Source organism: Chiloscyllium plagiosum, unplaced genomic scaffold, assembly GCF_037043375.1.
Source record: "Chiloscyllium plagiosum isolate Xiang-an unplaced genomic scaffold, Cpla_swu_hap1 HiC_scaffold_19, whole genome shotgun sequence".
NCBI lineage: Eukaryota > Metazoa > Chordata > Chondrichthyes > Orectolobiformes > Hemiscylliidae > Chiloscyllium > Chiloscyllium plagiosum.
The window spans coordinates 52,182,420-52,200,230 of record NW_028270157.1 but is presented as its reverse complement, the minus strand read 5'-3'; the positions used below and the strand labels follow the sequence as shown (position 1 = coordinate 52,200,230).

The 17,811-nt window shown below is 36.6% G+C and overlaps 1 protein-coding gene across 4 annotated transcripts in view; it reads left to right on the top strand.

Annotated features, from left to right (window-relative positions):
• LOC122559565 (BICD cargo adaptor 1a) overlaps positions 1 to 17,811 on the top strand; it is a 281,554-nt gene extending 263,743 nt beyond the window's left edge. Inside the window, exons 8-9 of one of the 4 annotated variants that reach the window (XM_087997372.1) lie at positions 2,438 to 2,523; positions 17,507 to 17,811. In XM_087997372.1, coding sequence (XP_087853498.1) covers positions 2,438 to 2,523; positions 17,507 to 17,552 — 132 coding nt within the window. In that variant the 3' untranslated portion in view covers positions 17,553 to 17,811. Of the gene's footprint in view, positions 1 to 2,437; positions 2,524 to 10,902 lie in introns of all 4 variants that reach the window. The other 3 variants (XM_043709235.2, XM_087997373.1, XM_043709238.2) reach the window with 3 other exon arrangements.

Below are 17,811 nucleotides of genomic sequence, written 5' to 3'. Positions count from 1 at the left end.
TGTGGCCTCAGACCAAACATTTTCAGCTAGTCCATCAATTACCTTCCCTCTTTCATAAGGTCAGAAGTGGAGATGTTTGTTGATGATTATGTAATGTTGAGCACCATTGGCAACTCCTCAGATACTGAAGCAGTCCGGGTTCAAATGCAGCAAGTCCTGTACAAGTCCAAGTCCAAGCTTGGCCTGACAAGGGGCAAGTAACATTTAGGCCACACAAATGACCATCTCTGACAAGAAAGAATCTAGTCATCTCCCCTTGATATTCAATGGTATTACTATCATTGAATTCTCCATAATGGACATTGTGGGGTTACCATTAACCAGAAACTGAACTGAAGCACAGGTACCAGTGTGTACCATCTACAAAATGTACTGCAGCAATCCAATAAGGCTTCTTGGGCAGACCTCTACCACCTAGAAGGGCAAAGGTAGCACATCTAGGGAAACACCACTTCCTGCAAGTTCCTCTCTAAGTCAAAAGCATCCTGACTAGGAACTATCATGATTCCTTTACAGTTGCTGTGTCAACATCCCGGTCCCTCCTCCTCAATAGCACAGTGGGTGTGCCTACTCCTTATGATCCTGTAGCAATCCACAAAGGCTGCTCACCTGCAACTTCTCAAAGGGAACTAGGGATGAGCAATTAATGCCCACATCCCATGAACAAATTAAAAAGAAAGGGAATGACCTCATCATAGGAAGACAAAATCAAATGTAACTGTGTTATACGTGCCAGGATTTTCTCAGATTCCCCTCTTTTACCACCAATTCAAGATGCAAAATGGGAAAATAATACAAAGGGAACCTGACTGCTGTTCACATTAAAGGCAGTTTCACTTTACTGCAATAATGAATTACTTTGTAATTGTGATGGTTACAGTGTGATTTCAAAGAATCTGAGATTGTCTTAGTCACACATCTCAGGTGCACTGTTGGATATTTATATTATGGAATTCTTTCTCAAAAGGTCCCAACTTTTTAAAGGTGATTTGTGATCATTTTATGTATATTCTGCATTATGTACTCTCCAGTTATCTGATTTCAGACTATTCCATGAAGCTTAATAGGTTAAAACCTTGCATGAGATGTTATCTTATTGCCTAGCCCTGTAGCACCAGTCTCCTGACTTTAATCATCTTCTGTCTAAGCGTAATTGGGTACATGTTAGTTGTGTTGTACATTTCTTTATTTCAATGTATAATGTAAGTGATCTTAATTATCTACAATGGCCATGAAGAAGAGCAGTCTTCTCTACAATGGATAATCAAAATCCCAAAATATTTAGAAGTGTGGAAAAACATTGGTAAAACTACCTTACCCCTCATACTGTCTCATATCATTGTGTCAGTAATGATTCATATCATAATGACTATCATTCTGTACCACTCCTATTAAAATTTCTAACATACATCAATAAAATGTTCTTTTCTCCTTTCCTGAAAAATGACATACACTATCATTGTGGTTATGGACAGCATTTTAGTACTTAGTCTCATTGATTATATTTCTTCATTTGTGAATCTAGGTGTGAGTGATAATATATTGGTCAACACTTTGCTGTCTAATTTGTCGTCTAAGGGGTACTAATTCTCCATTGGAACAAAAGTTGGCAAGTATTACCAGCGCTCAGAACTGGTTGACAAACTGCACACAGCTAATTAGGAACACAGAATTTATTTTAAAATGGCCATGCTTTTTATTGCAGTTGAAATATCAGAGTCCCAATCATTCATCACTCACAACAAACAAAGCACTGACAGCGTTGGATTTTCAAAAGGGATCAGCCAACACCTACTGCTTAACTGCTGGGCCTGAAGATGGAACTTGAGTGGAGAAGTTTACAGTTTCAAAGCTTCAATGTCTTTGTTGCAGGTTCTTGTAAAATATCTTTGCACATTTCTTCACTGAGAACATAATGGGTCAAATGGTGATGGGATTATCTCAGTTTATACAGAGCAATTTTATAATCGTTGATTCTGTGTTCGACCAGGCTTCAATCTGGTGGGACAGCAATAGCTTTCGTTTTCAGGCTGGTCATAAACCTTTTTCAAACCAATGTTAAGAAAAGAAAGTTTCACATTGCATCTGCAATCACCATCGTTCAGTGGTGCTTAGAAACATAATCCTGTGCTACATGTCAGATTTCACAATAACTCTAATACCATAACAATATAAGTTGATGGTTGACAATTTTGTTTTTCATTTTAATTGGCTCTCTGAGTTGATCTAAGATCTGACCAGAATGTTAGCATAAACAATCCTGGTTTCACAGTATTTCTGCCAGGCAATGGGTTAGAAATATGGCATATTTGAATGGACTAAACTGTGCAGTTGAAGGAAATTTGGGAAACTCCTCACTAAATTTCTCATTTGTATCTTATAATTTACTAACCTTTTTTACTGTGTCATCTCTCTGTATATTTGTCTAATTTGTCAGTTTTTTATAGATTGTCAGCAGTCTGCTGCCTCCATATCGCCACACTACTCACAACTAGAGAGAGGATGTGACTCAGAGACTGAAAGGTAAACATTAGTTGCCTCTGAACCAGTCCAAAGCATGCATTATCCATGAAATGCACATCGTCAGTATCCCATCTTATTTTTGCTGCATTGTGACAATCTGTTTTCTCCTCCCCTCACTGCATGTTGGGATTCACTCCTGAAAGTGGTTTGTTACTTAGAATCATAGTGTAGCTTCAGATCCTCACAGTCCTGACGTAATATTTTTATCATAGTAGCTGAAATAATATATTTGTTTTGTGCATTCTCAGTACTTTTGGACCATGTCTATCAAGCAGGTTCTTTGCATATACCTGTCTGTTTATGTCTTTCATCAAAGATATAGTGTGAAGAAATGTTGTATCAGGGTTAATATTGTGACTATGAATATCTGGTTTCATCGTCAATGTTACTGTTTACGCAAACATTGAAATGTGTCATGCAATGCCGTATTGAACAGCTGAGAATCACCACCTTCTGACTTACTAAACATGTTGGTAAGATTATGTTGAGAATAAAGTATCTATTCCATGCCATTCCTATTATTGACAACCTTTGTATCATTAACCTAGAGACCATTGCCCCATCCTTTGTTATGGTTACTGATAGGCAGTTAAAATGTTTCTTTAGTAAATTGAGGAGGAATAATGGGCTTTATTTTTCTTTCATAAAGTCAAGAACATCTAGCATGTGTATTTTTATTTTAGTATATGAGCAGATTGTTCTTGGCAAGTCATATGTAACAGGAGTGTTTATTCTATTTAATTTATAATATGTCATCATTGAGTTACAGTGATTGAATGGGTCAGATTGCATTTTCTTTCATGTTCTCATGAAATCTTTAGAGAGGTTTTAGCAATCAAAGGCAGTAATCTTATTTGAAAATCTGCTGCCTTTTTTGAGTTTTATTTTTTACCTTTCAAAGTCCAAAATACGCATCAAGGTGATGGAAAGATGTATTAGTTTGGAGGTAGGCATTTGGTTTAATAGTTGGGGAAGTCATATATTGAAGTAGCATTGGAGATGTCTGGGGGTGTAATCACTGAGGCAAATGCTGCTGCTGGGCTGAGGTTTAGCATTTTTTGATAGACTTGAAGTTGTTTCAGCATGGGGAGATTAAGCGATATGTGGTATAGCATGGCTGAGGAAGTAGCTCTCAGGCTGTGTAACACTGTGATTGGGGTTTCAGGGATTTGTACTGCATAGCTACAGGAAATGTGATGGATAAAGCTCTATCCTACTGTTTCCCTAAATGAGAGTGAAAGAATCAAAAGTCACACCCATTGCTATACATCCTCAGAGCCTACGTGTAAATTGATGATCGGTATTAGAGAACTTGCATACTGCTGAGAAAAGAGACAACTTGCTGAAGCTTTTCATTTTATGCTCATCAGGACAAATGCAAGAATGCCAAAATTCAAAGCGAGCAACAATTTTTACTGCATAAGAAAAGGATGCTGATTGGTTAGCAAGTTCATTCTGATTGGTGAAGACATTGTCATGGAGAATGCACCAGGGAACTATTGCCTGCCAAGCATTTGTTTAAGTCAGAAAGAATTGTTTAAGCACCTTCCTGCTGGAGGACAGGTCCCTGTGTATGACTATACGTAAATGAATACAGTTTATTGTTTCATGCACTCTTGGAAAAAAATCAATGGATAATTTAGGTTTTTAGCTTAATTGTAAGTTGAATTATGTTGTCGGTATTCTGAATTTGGCCTTTGTTAGACTTCTTTATCAGCGATGCAAATATTCTCCTGTAGCACAGAACTTCAGCATGTCTGAAAAAAAAAGAGACATGCTGTAAACCTTCTTGTGTGGCACTCATCAGGACAGATGCAAGAAAGCCAAATTTTTAATTAAGGAACAAGTTATTCTGGAAAAAGAAGAGTTCTGATTGTTTGGCAAATTGCTCTCATTGGTCAATGCACTGGGGAACCCTTGTCCCTGATGGATTTTTTTCATTCTGGTTTGGGTGTGCACTACGGTTCAGCTGCTTATGGCCAGGTTAGAGATGCTAGGTCTATGCTTTATCTATCCCATTTATATCATACTAGTGCCACATGCCACAAAGAAAATTCAAAGTGTGAAGATATAGCTTGATGTTTGCAAGGTCTGTGAGGTAGAAGACCCTTCTTACACTGTCATCGAGACAATTGCAGCAGGTAGATTAGTGGGGTGTAGGTGGAGTAGATTGGTCATTTTGGTTCTCTGATCACCTCCTATAAGCCTTGACTCTTCTGGATTTGGATGTCCTGGAATTTGGATGTTCTGGAATTCTAGGCTTGTACAGAACTAGATTCTTGACAATATGGGTCAGATCCTGGGTTTAGCAACACTATGTCTAGCCCAGGATTTAGTCTGAAGAGAGATAGATCCTGCGTTTTTGGAAATGCTGTTGTTTAGCAGAGCTGGTAGCTTCCTTGGACATGACTGTAATGAGCAGTGACGATTATTAGCATGATATGGCATTACATGGGGTTCAACATCACCAAATAACAGAGATTAGCAAATCTTGGAAGAAATTTCTCACAAACATTCTGTAATTTTCAAATATATAGGGATGCCACATAAGGTTATCTTGGTGCAGGTGCCAAATCTGAAAATTTAAGCTAGTCATTTAAATTGGTATACCACCTGCAGGGCTACATCAGATCAACTAATAATGAAAGGAGTAGTAAACAAATGTAATCACTTGAAGACAGGAAGCACACACAGATGTAAGTTTTTTTTTAAAGTAAGGAATAAATGGACTAATATACAGGAAATAAAAATAGCAATGTTTTCACCCCCCAAAAATTGAGTATGTCCTGATCTTGTGATGAATACTATAGAGTAATAACTATTCTGGAAAATTGCTTTATTCTGTTGTGTGGAAGGATGTAATCTTGAATATAATTCATCAAGAGTTAAGTGAATGATACAAACTGGGTCATGTTTTAGAGATGGGATACACTGAGTGAATTAATATGTAATTGTTGGTTTTCTGGTATTTTTGAGAAAAAGGTGTTAATTGTAGGTTCTGGGCGGCACGGTGGCACAGTGGTTAGCACTGCTGCCTCATAGCGCCAGAGACCTGGGTTCAATTCCCCCCTCAGGCAGCTGACTGTGTGGAGTTTGCACATTTTCCCCGTGTCTGCGTGGGTTTCCTCCGGGTGCTCCGGTTTCCTCCCACAGTCCAAAAATGTGCAAGTTAGGTGAATTGGCCAGGATAAATTGTCTGTAGTGTTAGGTGAAGGGGTAAATGTAGGGGAATGGGTTCTGGGTGGGTTGCGCTTCGGTGGGTCAGTGTGGACTTGTTGGGCTGAAGGGCCTGTTTCCACACTGTAAGTAATCTAATTTTAATTCATAAATTGAAATGGCCATTAGAAATCTTTGTGTGTACAAACCCTATTACTGTATCTCCCTTCAAGTTTCACAGATCAATGTTGTTTCTGTTTATAGAGCCCAAATAAGAGAACTAACCCCTCATTTTTCTATTTTAATCACATTCAATCATATTTTAATGACTTAAAAATGTCATCTTCAGTCCTCCAACTCAGATGTTGCACTCACCGGGGCATGGGTTCTATAGGCTCAGTTCTTGTTATTAATTGATCTGAATGCAAGTCCCACGCAGGTCTATTTGGAACATTACAGAAATTGAGGTTGAACGCTATGCCCAAGATCCCCAAAACGTTCTTTGAAAAATGACACTGAGATCGATAACTGTGGCAAATGGTAAAGCAGCAGAACATTTGCTTCCCTCCAAGGAAGGAGAAAAAGGCAATCCTTCAGTCTGCTATCATTCATGTCCTGGCTTAACCTTTCAAGCTGTCATTATCTGCAAACTGAAATTTCTATGTCAAAGTTTCAACTGCAGAAAATGGGGAGGAAAATGAAAACAATGGTTTCAACAACAGTAAACAAATATGAAGGTAATAATTTGAGACAAAATACGAGCTTTGGAATTTGGTAAGTGAGGTAATTTGGTGATATGAGAGAGGAGCTGTTGTTCTGAATTTTTATAAGAAAAGTAGTGATCCAAGAGAGGGAGACAAAGACCAGCAATGGGATACAAGAGCTGAAGCCAGAAGTGTTAATCAGATGAACAGTAGATTAGTGATTAATGAAGTTTAACTTTTTTTCAATCTCTATAATTGGAAACATTAGTTTAAATTGGTACAGGGGAGATACGAGTATTATATTAAACTTATTGCTTAATTAGTTAAATGTCTTGATGGAACTCCAGATAGTTTGCAAAATAATACAGTCAGAAAAGTTGTAGAGCTGTGATGCAAATTAACAGTAATATATTAGAGTTGGTGGACATCTATGTGATGCACAGCAACTACATCTGCAATCACTACATCTGCAAGAAATGTTAGCATCATAAGGAATTTCAGCTCTGAATTGATGAGTTGGGGTTTGAGCTTCAGATAGGGATGCTTCAGGGATGGTAAAAATTATATAAATGATGTGGATGTGAACATAGGAGGTACAATTAGTAAGTTTGCAGATAAAACCAAAATTGGTGGTCTAGTGGACAGCAAAAAAGATTACGTCAGAGTGCAATGGGATCCTTGATCAGATGGGCCAATGGGCTGACAAGTGGCAGATGGAGTTTAATTTAGGTAAATGTCAGGTGCTGACTTTAGAAAGACAAATCAGAGAAGGACATATGTACTTTGTGGTAAGGTTCAGCTGAGTGTTGCTAAACAAAGGGACCTTGGAGTACAGGTTCATAGTTCCTTCAAAGTGCAGTCTCAGGTAGATAGATAGTGAAGAAGCTGTTTGGTATGCTTTCCTTTAATGGTCAGAGTATAGAGTACAGGAGTTGGGAGGTCAAGTTGCAGCTGTACAGATCATTGGTTAGGCCACTATTGGAATACTGTGTGCAACTCTAGTCTCCCTGCTGTAGGAAGGATGCTGTGAAACTTGAAAGCGTTCAAAAATGATTTACAAGGATGGTGCCAGAATTGGAGAATTTCAGCTATTGTGAGAGACTTAATAGGCTGGGGCTGATTTCCCTTGAGCATTGGAGGCTGAGGGGTGACCTTATAGAGGTTTATAAAATCATGAGGGGCATGGATAGGGTAAATAAACAAGGTCTTTTCCCAGGAGTCCAGAATTAGAGGGCATAGGTTTAGGGTGAGAGGGGAAAGATTTAAAAGGGACCTAAGGGGCAACGTTTTCACACACAAGGTGGTGTGTATATGGAATAAGCTGCCAGAGGAAGTGGTGGAGGCTGGTACAATTACAACATTTAAAAGGCATTTGGATGGGTATGAACAGGAAGGGTTTAGAGGGATATGAGCCAAGTGCTGGCAAATGGGACTACATTAACTTAGGATATCTGGTCGGCATCGACGAGTTGGACCAAGGGTCTGTTTCTGTGCTGGATATCCCCATGATTCTATAATTCTATCTGGTAAAAAGTTATTCCAGGAGGCATCACACTTAATTAGATACTTCAGTCAGAAGCAGGGGAATGTGACTGTGAGTGAGGCTCGTATGGGGACCAGAAGTTTGCAATGGAGGAATCTTAGTCTTTGCAATTGTTCAATAGGTTTGAAATTCTTGTAGCTCTTGCGGTTGAAAGCAGGAACTACAGAGAGGATAAGCAAACTAACCAGCCCACGTGGTTTGGAGGCATTCAGGTGGTGGAGCTAAAGGAAATGTAGTTCTAATAGGGGACATTATAGCTACAGGAATAAATACTGTTTCTACAGCCAAGAGTATGAGTATTGAGATTGCCCAGTGCCAAAGCTAGAGGTTTCCTTTGGGGTTTAGAGCAACTTGGAGGGGAAGGATCCAGCTGTCATTGTCCACATGGGTAACAATGACATAAGTAGAAAGAGATTCTACTGGGGAATAACAAAACGATGAATTGAAACTGAAATGGAAACAATTAAGTTTAATTTAATGGCCATTACAGAGACTTTGGTTGCAAACTGAATAAAGGCTGGAAACTAAACAGTCAAAGGCATTTGACATTTCAGAAGGATAGGAGGAAAGGAACAAGATGAGTTGACCTGTTTTGATAAAGGATGAAATCAGTACAGTAGTGAGAAATTATGTTGGATCAGAAGATCAAGATGTAGAATCATTCTAAATGGAGATAAGAAATAGCAAAGGAAGTGTGTAACTGGTGAGAGTAGTTTATAGGTCCTATAATGATAGCTGTGCAGTAGTTAATAAATGAAAAAGTAAGATGTGAGAGTAACAATAAGAAAACTTTCGAAAAAGATATGGTCCATTACACGAAAATGACTTTACCAGATAGATAGGTTAACAGAAGGAGAAAGTGAGAACTGCAGATGGTGGAGATCAGAGTCAAAAAATGCCACATTTTTTGACTCTGGTGGTTAACAGAAGCTAAGGAAAGTATCACTTTGCAAGAAAAGGCATACAGATGATTTGGGAACATTCATAAACTAGCAAAGAATGATTTTAAAAAAGGTGAGAAATTGGAGCATGAAGGAAGAATTAACAAAAAGTGTAAAGTAGCCAGTAAAAGGATCGATAAGTATATGGAAAGGAAATGAATAGCTCCACTAAGCAATGGTCCTTTAGAGAATGGGACTGGCAAATTAATAAAAGGAGGAGATGGCAGAGATTTTTAACAGGTATTTTGCATTTATCTTTGCATGGATAATAAAAAATAAAGTGGCAAAAGGAAGGATGAACTTAAAACAATCGCAAACACTCGAAAAAGTGTAGATTGTAATTGTCCAGAATTGTCCTGAAGAAGGGCTTATCCCCGAAACGTCAATTCTCCTGTTCCTTGGATGCTGCCTGACTTGCTGTGCTTTTCCAGCAACACATTTTCAGCAATTGTCCAGAATTCTCCAGATTCTGAGCATGAACTGGGGATTTACTTGTGTTGTTGTTGGTATAGAATGGCATAAAATTGGTTGTTGAATTTGAAGGTGCATTCTTGTTCTGTATATATCTGTAAATAATAGTTTATGTAAAGTCCGTAAAGATTAGAAACCCATTCTATCCTTCACCACATAGCTTTCTGAAATGGAACATTATCTTTGTTATTATTTTGACAGCACATTCTGTCCCAATGTCATTGTAAATTCCCAAACATGCAACCTCCATATCTCAGACTGAAACTGCATGCATTAACTTACAATTTTCACTCTTCATTTTAACAACTGGTCATTTATGTTTTGACTTATTTTAACTGAATTATAAACTTTAATTCCTAACCATTTAATTTACATATAAAAATCACAAATTAACATGTTTGGTTTTTTTCTGCATGCAGCAAAGGTGTCATTCTATAATGTACCAAATCTTTGTACATTTTATTAGAAATTGTAAGTACTCGGGATGGAAGGATATAGGGAAGGGCACATTGAAATTTGCTGGAATTATAGTATCAGCAAGTACTCAATTACATGCCAAAAACAAATCCTGTTTAATGTACTTTTTTGAAGCTATCCATGGATAATTACTTGGCAGTAACCTAGTTAATGACTTAAATATTCATAGTAAACGCAGGTGATTTATAACTATTATCTAAATCTCATAACCAAATAACTGATCTCTCACTGCTTTGAAACTACTATGTAATTTTAATCATGACCCATATTTAATTTATTGTTTGCAATAGCAGTTGTCAATGAGAACATATTGACGTGTTGGGATATTCAGTTTGAAAGATTAACAACAGTGAAATTGTTAGTGCATGTACATTAAGAAATAAATTGCAATAAAGTGATTTCTACATGGCTCAGTTGTTAACACAGTGATGAACTGAGCGATGTGAACTAGGGAGGCCAGAGATTCAAACTGGAGTCTGTAGTAAGTTAGCCAACCTGTGCCAACATGGCCACTATGATTAGTTTGAGTTCTTCAGGACTATCAAGGCAGCATTAGTCTGGAATTTCTGCACCTGTTTGCTGTCCTGGGACGCTTGCTAGGAATTGAATTGTGGAAGAAGACAGTGTTTGTCTTGGTCATGATGCACCTTATGTTGTATGCCAGCGTTCAATACCTTCATTTGTAAAGAAGGATCATTGCCTTACAATACTGAAGGATGGCCAATCATGATCCTTGAAACTGGAACCGAGAATGGATTACTGGAAGGAAGTTCATTTTGACCTTACCCACCTGGTGGAAACTGATAGGATCAGGTGAAGTGCCCATCTTATACTCTGCTTGATTTTTGTTTCACTTAATGGCATAATGTAAACCAGAGAACCAATCCTGTCAGTCTCCTGTCAGATGGATTGGGTTAAAAATATGAAGATGTCTTGTTGAGAAGAAGGGAGAAAGAAATATTGAAACATAAAAATAATTTACTGTTGATTAAGAAGCTCAGTATTTATTATGCCTGGATTTTTTTCTACAGTGCCACTTTTCTTTCTTGATACGTATATTTCTTACTACTTCTTTTTAAATTTGCAGTCCTAATATAGCTCTCCAGGAAGAGCACTCACATTCCAGATCAAAATGTGTTCCTCTCAGATGTCTTTCTAAGCCTCCTCCCCATTCCTAGTCATGCCACAGGATGTCACCCACTGGAGAATGAATCAGGATACCTCTGGTACTAATGCACAACTGGGAACGCCCTGAGTTTTTGACTCTGTTGCTTCATTGCTGAGCCCGATTCCTCTGGATGGTGGGAGCAAAGGAGATAATGTTGAGAAACAGGACACATGAAGCACAGAGAATTACCTGTTTGGAAGACTTTTGCTGTTTATTTTCCCCTTTCACTGTCTACTGCTTTGGAGTATGAAAACTAACCAACTTCTGTGAAGCAGGATAGCTTACAGTTGCTTCGTTTTGCCCCTGAAACATAAGTGGGAGTGTGAGAAAAGGCGACAGAAAAGTGGACTAATGGAATTAATCTACATCTGATCAACATCAGTCATTTAGCATCCGTGATCAGTCACAGCAATTGATTTTTGATGTGTGTTTCAGCAATTTTGGTAGCATGAGGTGATGTGTTTATTTTTAAAGACCAAACCAATGTTTCAATATATGGTGCACTTATATGTTTGATTTTTATTTAATTTATTGGATGACCTTTCTTAGGACAATAATTTATTATTTGAAGATGTTATGATTGTTTAAAAAGAAAAAAAATGGATTTTGGCGTAATTAGCATTCTTAGGCTACAGTCTTACTATGGCCAGAATGTGCCACTGTAATCGTACAGTGGTGATGCTGACAATTGTGAACTGACTGTCAATCACTCTTAACTGTTTGCAGTCCTGCTAGAGGTGTGTGTTTGCATTTTTATTTGTTAATGTGTTCCTGCATTTAACTTGTTAATGGATGCCATTTTGATTTGTACCTTTTTCATAAAATAGAGTAATAGAGTATTTAATATTGGGGGCCGGTGCTAAATGGAACTGAAAATTGCTTGATATGCCACATTTTTTAAGACCATTACTATTATTGTTAATATTGTAAGACCTTTTAGCTTCTGGGTCACAGTATCATTAAATTGGTGCTTCTGTTGTGCAAAAATCAAGACAGTATAATTTCCATAATATTTACAGAATACTGATCTGCAAGGATGACAATGATTAAATAGGCTACAAGCAGTTTTCTAAATCAAATGCAAGGGCTTGGAACATCTACCTTTGAGTATGGAGTCTTGATTGTGATGATACATTTTACACCTTGGTGAACCTATCCAAGAGTCCCTATGATATATCAGTCTTAATTTTCTGAGTAGTTTACTAAATCATTTGGTATATGAAGTCAATGCTTCAGAAAAATTAAAGCCAATCCTTGAACTGAATGGAAACTAGCCATGGAACGAAAGTGTGGTGGGTCTCTTCCCATGCTACACAGGCAGAGTAGACTGGAACAGCATTAATAAGATACTGTAGGGATGTCAATATGAATCAGAGAACAAATGTTAGGGGCATTTATGGTAAGGTATATACAGAAAAATAATGACGGGAACACATGGATTTATGTTCACTTTATCTGCAATTCTCGTCATATCAATTTTCTTCAGTTTAGTGGAAGAAACCAAATGTTTCCATTGTCAGAGGTTTTGACTTTCTTGTTATTGCAAAGATGATAACAAAATCTGTCGACTACTTTGCTGCCAGTCTTGTGTCTGATAGTGTTCATTATTTGCATGCTTCATGCCCAGTTGCACTGCAGTATTTTAATTAATTGATATTTTATGTCTCTATTAATTGGCACAATTTTGTTCTTCCCTAATTCTATCAACAAAATTCTGAGAACATAATGTGTCCAATTAGAGAAGTCACTGTGTATAGCACATACACTATACAAAAGATCCTATGTGCTGCGTAACCTTATGTTTGACATGAAAGAGACTTCATTCCATCAGTTTGTTTTGATGAAAGACTGTTCTGAGCTCAGCCATCATAAGGCAATGGAATACATATTACCCAACTGTTTGAAGAATAACAGTAAAACAGAGGGTTATGTACTGTATCAAAGTGCTTATATTATTCAGTATTAACTTACTGCGCTGACAATTTAACATGAGTTTTCTGGTAATACTTTTTCGAGAAAGTATTGATAGCTTTTTATAACATGAACTGTAACATATTGCTTTCTGTGACTAAAGCAACAAGCAGCAAACCTGTGAAGAAAATAATGTTTTTTAACTATATCAAAGCTGTCAAGAACTAAGGTAAGAAAACTGCTTTGATCGTTTGTGGTGTCCAGTTGGAATGTTGGTTTCCATCAGCTCTCCACTTTTGGGTCAAAATCCTGGAAATGCTTCCCCATCAGCACTGTGGGTGTACCTACACCACGTGAAAGCAACCTTCTTGAGGGTATTTGGGCTGGGCACAGCTATTAGCCTTGCCAGTGACACTCACAAAAAAAAACCTACTATTCATTGTCCTTAGGCACAAAGATAAAGTGTCGTCATTCTGTCATGGCCATGTTTTTAAACAAGTTTTGACTGAAATGGTTATGTAGTTAAAGTAAGATCAATTTAGAATTGCTTGAGTTGAACAGAGTTGGGAATAAATTGCTGACTGTTTTATTGGTCTGAGAATAGAAAATGTCTATTCTCTTCAGAGTCATAATTTTAACAAGAACACAAACTCTGTTACCTTCAGTTTTTCAAGTTTTGCCTTTTTTTAAAAAATAGTAATTTCTGCTGACAGAGTGCAGCTACTTGTATCATACAGTAAAATACAATGCAAAATTGATATGAAGATTGTCATTTCAGTTCTGCTTTCTTTGCCCCCAAACTGTAGTATGTTACTATTATACTTGATAACAATTTTAAGTACCATTGGGGATATGTTGCAGTTTCTTTCCTAGTTAGTGGATGAAAGAAAATATGAAAATATCTCTATTGTCAATGTCTTTCAGTCAAAGTTAAAACATTGTGGTAAGGATGTCCTCAATTGGACTGGGCAACCATTGATTGAATTTGACCAAAATTCAAAATCTAAACACAGTAAGTCACATTACTGTTATGTGTAAAGAGCAAACTGTTGTAACTGAAGTTAAAACTGTTTGCAATGTCTATTTTTATATTTAAGTTTCATTAAAATATATATTTTCAATGATGTCCAGCTAGAATGTTAAATATGTATTATATTGGCTTAGAAACTGGACACCACAAAGTATCAAATAGGTTTAAAGAGTCAATCTGGCAATGTTAAAAATGATTCGTGCAATATTAATGTTCTGTCACTTGATGTCACCAGCACGTTAGAGAAAACTTTAAGGTACATATTCCTGTCTGGTAACATTAGTCACAGAGGAAAATGTATTTTCTTTGTCGTACATAAAAAGCACATGAAAAGGCATTAAAGGCAAAACATCATTACTGCACCAGTTTCTTTTCACTTTGACTGAATCCAACATATATTTGAAACACTCAGTCTGAAATCTGAGGAATGAATAGCTTCAAAATCTTAGAGATAACAATGGACATTCAAATATTCTTCCTAAATGTTCATGGTGCAATTAAATTTTAGGAATTATTGGGATCTTCAAATTAAATAAATGTGAGTTTTAATTATATTCTGATGCAAAACTAATTTGGAATCTATATTTTGTTATTCATCCGCATCATTTTATATCCCATTCTGATTTGAGCAGTGAGCTCAAGAGCTCTTATTGCAAGTGGATACTTAGTGAGAGTGGATTAAAAACACTATACACATTTAGCTTCTTTATTCCCCTCCCCACCCATTTCTTATCTCGCAGAACAGCTTGAGTTTAAAATATCAATGCTGTTGACATTATAACCTTTATAATACCAGTTCTCAGGGTTGGCAAGGTCATACACACAAAGCACATATATTTATTCTTTTTCCACTGGACAAAGTGATCATGTTCTGGAACAAAGAAAATCAACTACTCGAGAACTATTATCTCAGCATTCTTACTACATTTTAAATGTGTTCTTTAATGGGAACTCTCATCTAGTCCTGATTTAGAACATTATGCTGTTTGGGCTATTTTAGTTTGTTTACCTTGAAACTTTATGCTCTTGTCTCAACAAGTACACACAATGTTCTTCCGAATCCCAAGACTAAAACTAAGCCTTGTCTAACTCTTTCTCATGTGGTTATTTAGAAACAAACTCTCTGTTCTCTTTCAGTAGGAAGTTTGTGTAGACAAGCCACCTTTCTCCTACATAAAGACATGATATTAATACTATGGTTTTCTGGATAGTTGTGCCCTTATTTACTGTTGCTTTAGGAATATCTGTCAAGTCCCAGTGTATAAAACACAGCCAGTAGATTATATAATGTATACATTGCAGCCTTATGAAAATAACAATGTCACACATCAAAACTGGTGGTTTAAAATAATTTCATCCTAAATTTAGGTTTGTTGACAATTTATTGACTATGGAGTATACAACCATGTTTGAATTTGTACAATTTTGCATTTCTAAAGTTTTATTTACTTCTGAGCATTGTTTAAATATACATAAGCTTTCAATTTGAGTGTTTTTATTGCACTACCAAATATTTTAAAATTTTTATTTAAGGTGTGAGAAGTTCTATAAATATCAAAATCTTGCCACCTCATTCAAGATGACTTGAACTTTATATTTAGTTCATAAGAATGTGACTTTGTTTTGTAACAAGAAATGGCAATTCTACCAAAATATGTTTTTTGTTGTAGATCAATGTGACATAGCTTTTACACATTATAATCTCTTCTCTCTGGAACCATAACTCCAGTAAAATTGTATAGCTTTACTTTACAAAGTAAAGATTGTAGTTGTTTCTTGGCCTTAGAATCCCTGTGGTTTTAATTTTTCGTAAGATCAAGTGAAGCCAATTACTTTTAAAATGTTTCTTTTGCTGTAAGTATGAAGACATCTGGGTATTCACAGTGGCCATCACTGACCTATGCCTTTTTCATTCTCTGACCTATGTCTTTTTGCCCCAACTCACAGTCCACTGGGTAAAACTCATAAGCCAACTACATAAGCAAATCAACTGTATGTTCTCTATTTTGACTTTTGGTATACAAAATGAGTATCTTCTATGAGTCCAAATCAGTGATTTTAAAACTTTCCCCTGTCTGAACACGTTTATATTCTGTTGGGCAGAAACAGGAAATTTATTACCCTAAGGGTGACTTTATAAATGTGTTGCAGTGTACAATGTTAGAGATAAGTTGTGAATAAAGACAAATGTTCACAGATAAGTAAACTGTGAAAGCAATACATTCACAGCAGTGCAGAATGGTTAGAAGTAAAGGGGCCTGCACTCATCAACAACATCCATCTGTCCCTTTTGGGTACAGAGATTTGGTTTCACCCAAGAGGGAAAACAGCCATCACTACTAGAGTCTCCTAACTCTCAGGTGTTAAAGCTAACTCCCAACATCCGGCTCTGACAACATTTCAGAAAAGGATACCGCTGAATACCTTCAACAAGAAGTAGCGGTTTTAGAATTGTTGTTTAGGGTTTGGAGACTTTTCTTGTGTTTTTTTGTGGGGCATTGTTATATAACAATATTAACTAACAATCTGCAGTAAAATGTTGCAGTTCTTGGATGTAAAATCAAGCTGTGATGTATACTTTAATGCAAAGTTAGAGATCAGTTGGTAAATGGATTACAACTTATTATGTGTTGTGAATCTCAGGGCAGTGGGAATTATTCCCTAATGCGTCTTCATATGCTAAAAGTATTGTTGGCATTTGAAAGTCAAAACTATAAGCAATCAGTTTTCTGATGGCTACTACGCAGTCTTTAGTGATTTCTGTATGGGACTGTAACTTTAGCTGATTGAAGTCATTTAGGTGACATAGCTATCCCTTAAATTTCAATCCTACTTTAATCTACATTCTGTCCCGAATTATAGAATTTAAAAAAAACTGCTTTTCTACATTTTCATTGCTAGATTTCACCTCATGTATGACTTGAATCTATTCCCAATTCCATTACAGAATTCAATTGCCCATTTATTTTCTATTCCGGCAGAGAAGTTCCTGCTGACAGAAATATAATTAGGACAATGGATTTTTTTAAATTAAGTAATTGTTCAAAGCCTATTTTGTGCCTTTTTTTTGCATTGCCAGGAAAGTCATATCAATTCACTGGTTTAAATTTGCATGTGCTTGATACTTGAAAAGTAGTTATTTGTGTAACCATCCAAAGAAGTTTTCTTTTCCCCATTGGTAAGATTGTATCACGCACTTGGCTGAGAAGTGCTGATTGGTTGAATGGGCTGATTTGTAAGGGATTCTTATACTTCCACAGCCTTCATTTTCAACTTCATAAAGTATTCCTCTCCAATGCTGAATTTGTAATTTGAAAAGTATATTTGTTTGGTTGGCAAGTAGATTTTAGGAATAGTATTAAATGGTATACATTGTTCTTTTGAACTTACTGTTTTAATTCTGATCTGTACAGTACTGATGGATTTTTCCCCCTGAATTTGACTTGTATTTAAAAAGTTGTAACTGAATTATTCATTTGTAATAAGAAAAAACAAATCCCTGTATTTCTGTGCATTTATATTGTAAATCAGACAATCTGAAGTTCCCATCTTTCAAATCGGCTTTTTCTGTGTGTGACCTAGTTTGAAAATAGTCCTACCAAAGGTTGAAAAGGGAAACCAGCGATGAGGCCTTGGATTGGTTTGAATCTATGAATCTGGAACAAAAGCTGTCTCCTTTATGTGAGTGAATGTGGACTGACAACAAACAGCATCTTGGTGTGTTTCAATGTCCAGGCTGTCCAATCCTGCCCATGGGATGGTGAAAAGGCTCCTGAAAAGCTTCAGAGATGAAAGAAGGCAATATATCTTTTTAAATTATTTCTTAAAGAGCAACATGCAGCAGTGTAATGTGTAATTGTTTCCAATAAATATAGTGGAGACAGAAA